At 46.7% G+C, this 13,327-nt stretch overlaps 1 protein-coding gene across 21 annotated transcripts in view; it reads right to left on the bottom strand.

Moving 5' to 3' along the window:
• Trpm3 (transient receptor potential cation channel subfamily M member 3) overlaps window positions 1-13,327 on the bottom strand; it is a 789,469-nt gene that overhangs the window by 59,345 nt on the left and 716,797 nt on the right. For all 21 annotated transcript variants that reach the window (XM_038320029.1, XM_038320049.1, XM_038320011.1 and 18 more), the window contains 3 exons: window positions 12,918-13,058; window positions 6,370-6,498; window positions 1,695-1,946 (listed from right to left, as the gene is read on the bottom strand). In XM_038320029.1, coding sequence (XP_038175957.1) covers window positions 1,695-1,946; window positions 6,370-6,498; window positions 12,918-13,058 — 522 coding nt within the window. The remainder of the gene's footprint in view (window positions 1-1,694; window positions 1,947-6,369; window positions 6,499-12,917; window positions 13,059-13,327) is intronic.

Below are 13,327 nucleotides of genomic sequence, written 5' to 3'. Positions count from 1 at the left end.
ACACTGTGTGTTTATAAACTTTCCTTCCTTCATTGTCCTTTACAAAGACAGTTTGAACGTAACAATAGAGACGTAATTTACCAGCCAGCTGACCACAGGCAGCTATTGTTGAGCCCTGCCAGTCCTAACAATCATAGCTCTGCAAAGTGCATGTTTGCTGCTCTTTGTTGCCTTAGAAGGCCGCGTACGGAATATCAAGGAGTAAAGGAAATTCATTTTGAATTTAAATTTTTCCTTTCTTTGCATGGATTTTTTTTGGTGTTTTTTTTTTTTTTTTAACAGGAAGATTCCTGGTTATTTAAGATGTATTCCAGTAGAAGTCATACGCAGATATTTAATAAATACTTAATTGGCAATGATGCTTGCAGTGAACTTGAGTGGCAGTAGAAAGGGGCGTCTATAATGCCACTTGCTGGTTTCAACAACTCATGGGATGGAACTAGAGAGATGATCCCAAAGAGATTCTTACAAGGGGGTATTTTTCCAGGTAGGCTGGATATTCTTAGCTTTCCACGTGTCGGAGATATACATGCAGGCATCAGGCCCCTAGACTGTCTGAGGAAGGAGCTCACGAACCTAGCATTCCACCTCCACTCCACACCTGTCACCAGGATCACACTGATGCTGGCTACCCCCAGGCTCAGTCTTTATGGGAAAATTCTGGAAACTGGCATATAGTCAGGAAGTTGAAGTTCTCAGACATTGGTGTAGAGGCACATTATTAACTCGCCACTTGAGATTCTTTTATTTTAAGGAATTTAGAAGAGCAGGTGTCTCCCTCAGGAGCCAGGTTCATTCAGTTTTCCCCAGTGCTCAGACTCCACCTACCTAACTCAGATCAACTTATTCCCCCCACCTTTGTGGACTAGACTCCACTTTTAAAAAGAGTTTTATTTGATCTTATTTGATATCAGGTTTTTTTTTTTTTTGAGATAAGCTTTTGTTATTCAACTACCCTGGATGGCCTGGGATCTAACCACCTTAGCTTCCCAAGTGTTGGGTATTGAGTGAGTACAACTATACCCAGCTTCAGATGTTACCTCAAAAACTCATCTTCTATGAGTCTTCAAAATTTGCTAACATTTTGCAGTGGAGACCAAGTCATCCTCCATGCCCGCCCTCTATGAACGTTCTGTGTCAGTCTGTCTTGACCTGTGAGCAACCCTTCTGGACTCCGTAGATGTCACCATGAAGACCTTTTCACACTGCATGCCAAGTACTTCCCTTCCTTTCCCTTTGTCCCAACCTCATAAAATGGCATCTTGGCTCAACAATTTTTCCTTTTCGTTTCCTAGCCAGGGTCTCTATGTGTAGCCCTGATCATCCTGTAACCTGCTCTGTAGACCAGGCTGGCCTCAAACTCAGAGATCTGTCTGCCTCTGCCTCCTGAGTGATGGGAATCAAAGGCGTGCGCCACCACTGCTTGGCTTTGCTGGGCTCTTAAGCCAGTGCCTGCCATAAAGCAAGTGATCTTTCCGTAGAAAAAAAAAGGCGGCTGATGATTGCTTTCTTTAGTTTTTATATAGCAACAGAGTCAACTTTGCAAACACTTAAAGGGAATTAAAGAATTGAAGCCCCCCTGGGGCCATCTCATGCAGACCTCAGTGGCAAATCCAAATGAATCAATCTCTCTTTCTATTATCAGGGATCCTCCTCTGGGGAAGGGTGACGCGGCCCCAAATGCCCTTGCTTACCATTTTCCCAATCATCATTACATATGGGCCCAGATACTTGTTCACGCCGAAGATGTCTAGCAAACGGATGTACCAATAAATGATGTTCACACAGTAGATGACCCTCCCGTCGCTCCGGAAGGGCTGGTCTTGAAGTCGAAGGATCATTCCCACCGAGAAGAGAAGGATGGCGATGAGGTCGGTGACGTTCCAGTATTCCTGCAGCCACACCCTCACCTTCTGCAGCAGCTTGCCAGGCTCTGACATCAGGATCTAGAAGGCAGCAGAGAGGGTTAGGCCCGCTTTCTTCTTATCCTTTCAGCTCCGCTGGGAAGCGCTCGGTCTGTCAGCTGACGGAAGGGGCTATCGAGACCTGTGTCTCGTTGAATACCTGTATGCTAGGGATGTATAACTGAACTAAACGTAGGCAATCCAGATGTGCACAGATGGAAACAACAGGTCTGATTCTTGGGATGGTCTGGCGATGCTGAGCCACTGCAGGCTTTTGCTATAACATTACATAGATTCCCGTATCACCGCAGTAAGCAGCCTTCAGTACTGAGAGACGTGGACCGCCCCTACAGGACACCTCCATTCCTCTCTTGTGTCCCCAAATCGTTGCCCGAAGTACAACCCCATTAATGCCTTATCATCACCTCCGTGACTGCCACTGAACCCTACGTCCCATTACAGGCACATGGCTGCAACGGTCTTCTCAGGGCATATCTGTTGTCATTATGGCCACCAGCCTACCGCCCAGTTTCTGAGCAACGCACAGCAAGCTCTTTAAGGGCCTAACCCTTGATGTGGTTGATGAATACACAGTTGATGGTGTAAGCAAAGACTCATCAAGCTGGACCCTAAGCGGGGGTTCCTTTCATTACCAGTAAATTATACCTCATTTCTTAAAAAAAAAAAAAAAAAAAAAAAAAAAAAAAAAAAAAAAAAAAAAAAAAGAGAGACGAGGGACAAGCAAACCACGGTAAGTATATACTCAGACTTTCTGATGGCTTTCATTATAAACAGACCAGAAGCCAGGCTCCTCCCCGCGGCCCACTTCACTTCCCAGTGTATTCTCAGTCATTCTGCCCCCATAGCCACACTGACTGGCTTGGAGGCATAGCAAGTTCAGCCTGCAGATAATCGTGCGTAATTCCTCCCCCCTGGGGACTTTCTTCTCCAAGAGTCTGCATGTTTGACTCCTTCTTATCCTTAAGCTCTTTACTCAGCTGTCCCCTTCCTAGGAAGGCCTCTGTTGACTGCAGAAGCCTCCACATCTCCAAAACACAGATACCTGATTCCCGCCACTGACTTCCTACTTCAGCAGGCGTGGGTTTAGGCCAGGGGAGTCGTCCTTGCGGGCTCCCAGCGACCGTGGTGGGAGATCTACTGTCCTACCTACCCACCAGTATCCCCTGCAGCTGTTGCTGTCCTGTCGGCTGGCTGCTCAGCCTCTCGTTCCCTCTTAACTAGATACAAATTGCGCATGTGCTTGGGGCAGGGAGGATGGGCCAGGCCTTTGCGAAGCCCACCCACTTGTTCAAGTGGAGAGACGGGAGAGAGAGGATAGATGAGAGAGACAATGAGGGAAGAGAGAAGGGAAAAAAGGGGGAAGGGGGGGGGAAGCCCCTCCTCTGCCCTATCACTGCTAAGCCAGCCTGTAGCACAGGCCTTGGTATCCTGGGACACAGTAGAGCATCATGGGAGAGTGGAAAGGGAAGAGCGGTTCACATGACCCAACATCTTCTCTAGCTGTAGCTCTCTACTCTAGCCGTAGCATACCAAACAATTGCTCCATCTTGTTTCCCAGACCCGTAAAGCAGGGATGGACGCGATTAAGGCTGTCACTGACCTCACAGACTTGGGGGAGAACTGGGTGAGATAATGTCTACTAAGGCCGCTGTAAACAGCTCCATATGATTAAGGGTTTGCTGCGGCTGGCTCGGGTGACTACGTGTAGAAGTATGTGGAGAAGAGAACGGGACCGGCAGCGCATGAAACCACAGCCTTCCTGGTGTTTGCCTGGGAGGCACGGAAGCATGCGAACTTTTCCAGGCTTCCAGGATCTTGCGTCTGGGTTCCCGAGGGCCTGTGTGCCAACCACAAGGAGGCGGGAAGGCCGGTGCTTGTGGGAATTGTCACCCACTCAATAGCTGAGCCACTGCTTCCAGAGTTCAGGGCAGGGACATGGGGTGAGAGGCGACCTCACCAATTGCCGAGAAAAAGATCACGCACAAAAATGGCCACGACCCCACTTCCCACATCTTCCCCCAGCGGCAAGCACTTCTCAGCTGACCCAGCCCTGACCCAGTATCGGAAGCCCCACCCTGCCTGCCGTGACATGCAGCTTCACAAGAAATGGACGGCCAGGCCTGGAGGTTGCTGGCAGCCTGCCCGCTTGGCAGCCTTTCTAGAACAGTCCGAGGAGTACAGGCTGCTCCCCATCTTCTTCCAGCCTAGTCCCTGGACAGCCTCCAGTCTCCACACTCTACTCTTTGCCTCCTCTGCTTGTGATGGGCAAGGAATATGTGGCTGGGTGTTAAGTCTCCGGAGTGCCAGCTGGCACTACACAGAGGCAGGGCCCCTGGCGGGAGCAGGCTCGGTTCTCAGAGCTACACAAAGTCCCAGGCAAATTTATTACTGTTTTTCAGTTTCCAAGTCCACTGCACTGCTCAAGCAATGGGAGGCACCGCGAATGGTGGAACACAGCGCAGAGAACAGCACAAGGCGTCTCTGCCTTAGTCCTTAGTCTCTAATCGGTTGGGACTTGTGCACCATTCCCAAGCTCTCAGGAGGGGGAAATACTAATTAGAATCAAAATAACACCCACACAGCCCCAGAGAAAGGTGCTGGTGAGTTTTTTCTTTCTTTCTTTTTGTATGTGTGTGTGTTTAAATCTCAATGCAGTCACATTTAATGGATACAGCATCTTTCTTCTTTGAATCTGTCTGGGTGATGAAGGTGGGTTTGTGGCCCCATTGCCTTCTGTGCCCACCCACTGAATTACAGAAACCAGGATTGGGCTGGGGCGCCCAGGGCTGCACAGGCTTGACACGATCCTTCCCTACTGAAAAGGCCCCTCCCACTCACTGCAGTTTCTGGGAACATGCAGAGGAGTCGCCTCACCTTGCAAGCCTGTCTTCCCTGCAGGTTCTCTCTGGTGAGGTAGGAGTTTGTGGGGGAGCACTGAGCAGGATTGTTGCGCCCTCTTGTGGACTGTTTCTTGACCACATAGATTTTTAGAAGCTCTTGGAATCTCAGGGACCACTGGGGTTAGCTTTTCTTCCTCTTTTTTTTTTTTTAAATTATTTAAGTTTAAAAACAGTTTTAAGTTCACAAAAAGCACTTTCCTTGGTGTGTCCTGGTCCCTGCAAAGGCACAGCCTCTTCCATTATCAACAGCTTCCATCACCCAAAGACTGCAGGTCCTATCAGGGTTCACTGTTGGTAGGGTACGTTCTATAACACTCTATAGATTTGAACATGTGTAGAATGCTATGAATCCATCACTAGAGTAGCATACAAAATACTTTTGTACTCTTCGAAGCTCTGGGCTTCACTTACCATCCTTCCAATGTCCAACCCTGGGCAACCATCAATCTTCTTACCATTTCATGGCTCCCCAGCCCCATAGCTCCCCCTCATCCCCATAGCTCCCCCTCATCCCCATTGCTCCCCCCTCATCCCCATAGCTCCCCCTCATCCCCATAGCTCCCCCATCCCCATGGCTCCACCACCCCATAGCTCCCCCTCATTCCCATAGCTCCTCCATCCCCATAGCTCTCCTCATCCCCATTGCTCCCCCTCATCCCCATAGCTCCCCCTCAGCCCCATAGCACCCCCATCTCCATAGCACTCCCCATCTCCTTAGGTTTCCCCAGGGTTTTATATAGCTGGAATCATAGAATGTATCCCATTCAGACATTTTCCTCTTTGTAACACATAGCTCAGTTTTCCCATTGCCTCATAGCTCATTTCTTTTTAGCAATGAATACGATTTCCTGGCCCCAAGGTTAGCTTTGACTTCAAACAAATAATAAAGGAGGTGGCATTTCAGTGACTCCTCTTAGGCTAAACGGAGAGAAGTGAAGAGAGACCACAACTGAGTTCCATCCTCCATGGTGCTCCCTAGGGGCGGAAGGGCTGGCAGATGCCCAGTGTGGGGGTGATAGACACCGAGAAGGAATCAACTCCAGGATAAACTGAGTAAAGCAATACATGCAGTGTGTCCCCCTCTCCCCCGTGCTGCTGAAGTTGCTTCTCTCTGACCCCCATGTGGGTTCTGGAGATTGAATGCAGTCATCGAGCTTGACAGTAAGCTGTGGGAACACATTTGGAGAGCTCGATATTGGATTGGTGGACAGTGTCCAAGGAGACCCCAAGTAAGGAGTTGGAATGGGAGTTAAAAATAGCAAAATTTAAAAAGTCATTTTCATAGAGATGAGAAGAGGGAGGTGTGAATGATATTGAAGTCCTCTGGAGGATGTCTTGGGGCAAAAGGCATGTGAGCAGAAAATAGACTGAATTGCCCTAGGAAACCTCTCTAGGTTTGACAAAGAGGGAAAGCAGCAGCCTCCAGCAGCCTTACAGAACCCTGTTTGGGGCTTAATTTGGATCCCAAGCATCCTTCTCGAGTCTCCATCCTTGGATATGATGAGCCACCATTTCCCTCCCGCTTTCTGTTAGGAAGCAGTTACCTCTCTCATCTTCTCAATTCCCAGAGTGAAGATGTAGGAGATGACGATCCATTCCTGAGTGGAAGGCCAGCGCTCCATCTTCACTAACACGATGTAATTGAAGAGCATCAGATAGCCGATGTATGCCAGCTGCAAGGGAATACAGTACAGGAGTCTAACTGCAGAGGCCTGGGGGCTGCACCCTGGGTAAGACCACTGCGTGGCAGCACCGAGCAAGGTCAGTAAGCAGGACAGGGAATCCATGAGGAACCGAAATACAGATTTTAAATAACAAAGAATATTTATTTATTTTCTATGTGCATTCCTGTGGAGGTCTGGGGACAATTTTCAGAAATTGTTTCTCGCCATCTACCAAGTTCTGGGGCTCGAACTCAGGTCTCTGCACTTGATGGCAAGTGCCTTTACCTGCTGAGCCATCTCTACCTCAAACATTTTTTTCTTAAAGGCCATAATGGTTAAAATAATTGAATATGCAATGTTTATTTTTTTTAACCTTTATGGTGTCTCTGGGACCCTAGGACCTCGCTTATACCTTTGTGTCACGGTGTAAGAATTTGTGTGGCAATCACCAGTGTGTGTGTGTGTGTGTGTGTGTGTGTGTGTGTGTGTGTGTGTGTTCCAGTGCTCTGGCTTAGAAAAGAACCTGGCCTATCAGGGCTCTTTTTGCTTAGGTGTAGACATGGCTTTCCATACTAAGGTGATATAGTATATTTTTTCCCCTGAAAGATGCCAGGTAGGATAATGCCCACCAGAAGGAAAGAAAGACACATAGACTACTTAAAAGTTGGTCAAACCACAGTGTAAGTAGCCTAGATTTAATCTTAAGGACCCACACCCCTGCTCTCCTGAGTGGATGTTTTTGACCTACAGTGGTTGGCTTCTTAGGGAGGGGTTTGACTTCTTTCCCACTGTGTACTGTCATCCTTCCCTACCCTGCTTGGAACATTTGAGTTTGTTTTCTGTTTCTTTGAAACAAAACAAGAGAAAATAAATTGGTTTACAGGAAGGCGTGGGGTGTGTGGCCTGTTGTGGATTTAATTCTCCGGAGGCACCAGCATCTGGAGTCTGAGTCCTGATGTGACTGGCTGAAATGCTAGATGTGGGGAAACATTCCTCAGGGCCTAGGCTTGGAATCTGTTACTGAAAGATGCAGTGATGTCAATGTGGAAAGAAGAGAATTAGTGGTACTCTTGCCTAAGAAAATTTGCCCCGAGGGGGATGGCAGATGCTGGCAATGCGTCAAGTTGAGCAAGGCACTGACTGGCCCCAGGGGCTGTGAGCAGGGACCCAGAGTGAGCTGACTCAAACCTGTATTCTTTGGGGGTGGTGTGGTAATACACAGGGCAGCATGTGGGCAGGAGGATTGAGGATTTCAGATGCTAAAGCCATTGAGTGACTTTGGGGCTGTAAAGGCAAGTTAGGCGGTAGAAACTGCAGCCTGGTGAGCAGATCAGTGATATGGGACCAGAGAGATGTCTTCTGTACCAATGGGCTTCTCCCTTCATTTTTACAAACTAAATAGACTTCTTAATGGGAATCAAAGGTACCTCTGACATTCCCATTACATTGATGTACATGGCCAGGCACAACTGTGGCACACAATTCCCTTTCTGGTAAGACAAGACCTGGTCATGGTAGGCAAACACTCTACCATGGCCAGCTACTTCCCAGGCAGCCCTTCCTATGACAGAGGTAAGGCACATGGCATCTGGAACAATCCGATTGTGGCAGTGAGTGAGCGCTGCAGCTGCCGAGGGTTAGCCGAACTCCCCCACCTGGGCGATTTGATCTTCGCTATCCCCATGACTACTCTCACATCAACCCAGGCCTAGGTTCCCACAGCTCCCCGCTTCAGAACCACTAGTCAATCAGGGAACTTTCTCATGGGAGAGGCATCCTTTAAAAATTGGTTTTGAGTGTGACTTGGCTCACAGGGTTTCAGGTTATAATCAAGAAAACACTGACATGCTCTGGGGCCCTTGTATGCATAGCTATGAAACACAAAGGAAGGGAGTCAGTTGGTGAGACTAACACACTCTCTTTCCTTCTGCCTGGAATTGCTTTCATCTTCCTGGTCACTTCCTTCCTTCTATTGAATAAAATTCTGTTGCTTCAAGGTGGAGTGACTCTTAAGTGCCCTGCTTTTAGCATTTTACGAAGTTCAATGCAAAAATGTTCCAAGGCATTGTCTCCTCTTGTCACATATTGGCCCAGTGACACATAAACTCATTTCTTCAGAAATTCCATGTCTTAGAACTTAAGTAGCTTTACTAACAGGGTCCACCCTCTGACCTCAGGTCTGGTGTATCTGGAGGAAGGAAGGGAGGCAGAGAAACTTGGAGTGGCACTTGGGTTTAAGTTTTGGCCCATGCATGTTATCTTATGTAAGTCACATAGCCTAGGGCCTCTGGGGAAGAGCTTGTCACTGCTGGGGAAACCCACAGTGCACGTCATGTCCTCTGACCTGTGGTCACTTTGTTTTTTTGTTTTTTTTTTTTTTGTTTTTTTTTTTCGAGACAGGGTTTCTCTGCAGCTTTTTTTTTAGAGCCTGTCCTGGAACTAGCTCTTGTAGACCAGGCTGGCCTCGAACTCACAGAGATCCGCCTGCCTCTGCCTCCCGAGTGCTGGGATTAAAGGCGTGCGCCACCACCGCCCAGCCTGTGGTCACTTTGTACCTTGAACCTGAATCTTCTACAGCTCATAACTAAGAAAGGTTCTCTGCACAGACAGGGCCTGTGAGCCAATTGGATCTCTGCTTCTTTCTATCTTGGAACTGAAGAGGACCCACCTGCTTACCTGTTCTTTTGGAAAGCTGAGATGAGGTCAAAAGATCATAGGGGAGTGAGATGTGTGCTCCCTTTGGGCAGAGCATCAGAGAGGAGAAAGGGACACTTCTGGAAATCAGAGCAAAGTATTCTAACAGAACACAGGTCACTGCAAATGTGACCATCAATCTGATGACAAAGTTTATTGTTAAGCATTGTTGGGGTCTCAAAAGCTTGGCACTCATTTCCAGAAATTTTGTTTACCTTGAGGCTTGAGTTTCCTCAACGTTTGAACACAATTCAATTGTTTCAACCTGGAATTGTTTAAATCTAACTGGGGCATTTAGTGTGATGGATTTACCAGGGCTAACCAGGACAGTTGTAGAAGACCTAACCCCAACTGACAAAGATACAGCTCCCGAGGTGGTCTGCATGACAAAGGCACCCATAAGTTCATATGTCTGAATGCTTGGTCTCCCGTGAGTGGCTATTTGAGGATTCAAAAGACTCACAGTATTTTGAGCTCACTCTCTCTCCTTTTACTTGCAGATCAAGATGGGAGCTTTCTCTGCTGTTCCCGCCACTATGCCTTCACTCCCCCATGGTGGAGTCTAACCCTCTGAAACCATAAGCCTTTCATGCATGCTTCTCTAAGTTGCCTTGGCCACAGTGTTTTGTCATAGCAATAGAAAGGAAACTAAGACAGCGTTTTAAAGTTTGCTGCAAATGGTGTTTGGAGCAGTGTGCCCCAGGTTTCCTTAATCCTTAGAGACACCTGGGGCCTTAAATGCCTCCCCACTACTCCCACAGCTGATTTAGTTGGGTCCTTGAATTGGGATTTCTAATAAATTCTTTCCTATCATGAGAATTTAAAAAAAAACAATGGGCTAAAACTCACTACTCTCTGTTCTGAGTCGGGGCTTTTTAACCTTAACAGCTCATGACAATGACCTGGGCTATTGCAGTACCCAGAGGGATGACATCAGAGCCCTGAGGGTGGAGACCAGGTGAAAGCATGTTTTGAAAGTGTCCTAGCACATGGACTTGACACATGCGTATAATCCTAGTCCTTGAGAGGTAGAAGCAAGGTGATCAGAAGTTTAAGGAAAACCTGGACGAGACCCTGGCTTAAAAACAAACAAACAAACAAAAAACCCAAAAGTGTAGTGGGTGATTCCAATGACCTTGATACAGAGGTGGCATAGTTGATAGTCACTGGCCAGGGTACTGGTGATGAGAAAGCATTTGAGGCTGAAAATTGCCTTAGTTGGGTCAACAAGGAGAAAGAGAATCAAGGAACTCAAATGACGGGCATGCTGAACCCCAATGAAGAAGAAAGAGCAGAGACTTGGAAGGCTAATTGAGGTCAGTGTTCATCCAAGTGCTGGTTAATTCTTTATGTAATTCCTTATACCAGTTTTGCTTATGCTTTAGACCAGGAATTTGCTAACATTCACAAAAGGCCACATGGTGAATCTTCAGGGTTCTGTAGGCCAAGAGGATTTTGTTTTTAATTGTTATAATTAACTTTTTTTTTTTTTGTTAGAGCACATGTGTGGCCAGGTGTAGTAAACACTGAAATTTGAAGTTCATCTTTCACAAACTGATCTTTTCCTTAAAAAAAAAAAAACAAAAACAAAAACAAAAAACTTATTTCAATCTTTTTAAGAAAGGTTAAAAACAAAACAAACAAAAACAGGCTGGGGTTGTAGCTTAATGGTAGAGCACTCGCCTAGCATCCCTGGGTGTGATGCATGGTGTCACAGAGTAAATGAAATCAAAATGCAAAAATGAGTTCCAGCGTATAGACTGTAAGAGTGGCGTTTCCTCTGTGGCTATAGCTTTCAAATCCTCCCCCCTCCACTTTTTTGGTCGTGACAACTGAGGCAGGAGAATAGAAGGAGAAGGGCAGATGTGGGCATAAAAAGGAGGGACAGATGTTATATTGGTGAAATTGTCAGTCTCAGGGAGGTTAGGAAACATCTGGACCCTTTAAACACAGTAGCTGTTCAATAAACGATACTTCTCTTGTGGCGTGGACAGACGAATCTGGCATTGATTCCCTCTCAGAACTGTGATGAGTTTAGGAGCAACACTAGTTCCTCCACATTGTACTTATGGATCCAGACATTATTGTGTCTTATATCCATCACCACACTAATCTTCACATGTTATGTAGTTTTTTTCCTCTATATTTTACAGATGGACAGAATGGGAAAGTGACTTTTCTGGGGTCACACAGCACAGAGGGACACAGGTAAACCTATGTGTAGCTGTCTCTTTTCAGATCACATGCACTCACAGCCACACGACTATGCTGCTTTCTACAGGGCAAGCTTGAAAGAACGCTATAAAAAATGTAAACTGAATTTTTGGATGTATATTATTTTGAGGTGGGTATGATTCGGGGATGTCAATACATTTGGAATTTTATTTTACTAAAATGAATATAAATGAGGCATGTGTGTTTTCATATTCTCTCATATTCTATTAAAAATCATCCTTTAAAGTAGCGGCTTTTAACTGGTGGTAGTTTTCATTCCACAAATGCCTGGAGACATTTTAGCTGTCATCCTTAAAGGACAGAGTGTGGTTCTGGCATCTGGTAGGCACAGACCAGGGATGCTGCTGCATGGCAAAGAAGGATCCTAGCTCAAATATCACCAGTGCTGAGGCTGTGAAGTCTTGCTTTAAAGCCAGTGTTGAATAATAACACGCTGGACTGCACAGGAAGCCACGTCCATGGTCATTTGAGCCCCTCTTGTCCTCAGACCTAGATTGCCCCGTTGTTGACTCAAATGACTGCCCTGCAGCTGGCGTGAGAAAGTCTAGAAACACAGAAGCTTTGTCCTTCAGCTGGCGTAGCTCCAGCAGGCTGGACAGAATCACTTTAAGCTCCAGGGCTCTCAACCTGTTGGTCATGACCCTTTGGGGGTCAAAGGACCCACTTTGGGGTCAAAAGACCCTTTCACCAGAAAACACAGATTTGTAACGGTAGCAAAAGTACCGTTATGAAGTAGCCATGAAAATAATTTTATGGTTGGGGTCACCACAACATGAAAAACTGTATCAAAGAATCACAGCATTATGAAGGTTGAGAACCACTGGAAAGTATCATTGAAAAAGAAAAGGGAACTGCAAGCAATGTCCCTATCTATGATATTAGATGCCATTTCGGGGACAGCCCATGACTTTGGAGGCAGGAAGTGTATGTAGGGTGTGATTCCTGGAGAATATTTACTAGGGCTGGAGGTTTTTGTGCTTTGAGCTGCATGCTGTTTAATTGTGCCTGAGTAAGAAAGTGTGACTGATGTCATTACCAAGTTGGCAGTTGTTACTTATAGATGTTGTCAGTCTCTGGAGGTGCTACATCTACACCACACTTCAACCCGACCTCCCACTTGTTCCCCTGAAGCCCAGGATGAGCATCTGTAATTGGTTACTCTGTCCTAGTTCTCGTCTGTGCGGCAACACAGGAATGTTCCAGAAGAGGACATTTGTTTGCATGTGAAACTAACTCATACGTATCGCACATCTGTTTCTATTACTTCTCACCCCTGTCAGTTCCTTTACCTTTTGTGGTGAGCAGAAAGGCAGTCTATAGAAGCTTCCCCCCAAAGCTCGCAGATCTTGTGAAACTACAGGAAAAACAAGGCCACAGAGCTTCCATTCCTGCACGCGTGGTACTTACAGTGCTGCTCAGAGAAAGCCACACAGGTGCCTGAGACAGGACCACCCACCCCTGAGGCTAGCCTTTTAGAAAGGGGGAAGGAAAATGCTTACAGTGTAGAACCAGAACTTCACAATGGGTGCATTGTAGAACTCATAGATTTTTCGGCCCACAGGAATTAGCCGGTGCCTGCTTTGGACTTCTTCTTCATCCTTCTTTCTGGATGATTCTCCATTGTTTCGCCCCAACATCGCCTAGAGTGGGAGAGAACAGAGACCATCATGGTTGGGCTCTGTAGGCCAATGTTGCAGAGGAGGAGTGGATGCTCATGACACCCGTAAGCTCACAGAACCTACGAAAGCAAGCCCCACACCAAAGAGTAGAAAGGCTTGCCTTTCTTATGTATGAGTTTACACTATATTTGTATAAGCTGTGTATTTCTTCTAAGGATGGAAGGCTTGGGGGTTATTTCTTGAGCCTTCTTTTCTTTTACAACGTGGACCCTCTGAATGAGGAAGGCATA

This window comes from Arvicola amphibius, chromosome 1, assembly GCF_903992535.2.
Source record: "Arvicola amphibius chromosome 1, mArvAmp1.2, whole genome shotgun sequence".
Classification (NCBI taxonomy): Eukaryota; Metazoa; Chordata; class Mammalia; order Rodentia; family Cricetidae; genus Arvicola; species Arvicola amphibius.
The sequence above is the reverse complement of the archived record's forward strand: the minus strand, read 5'-3'. Positions and strand labels throughout refer to the sequence as shown.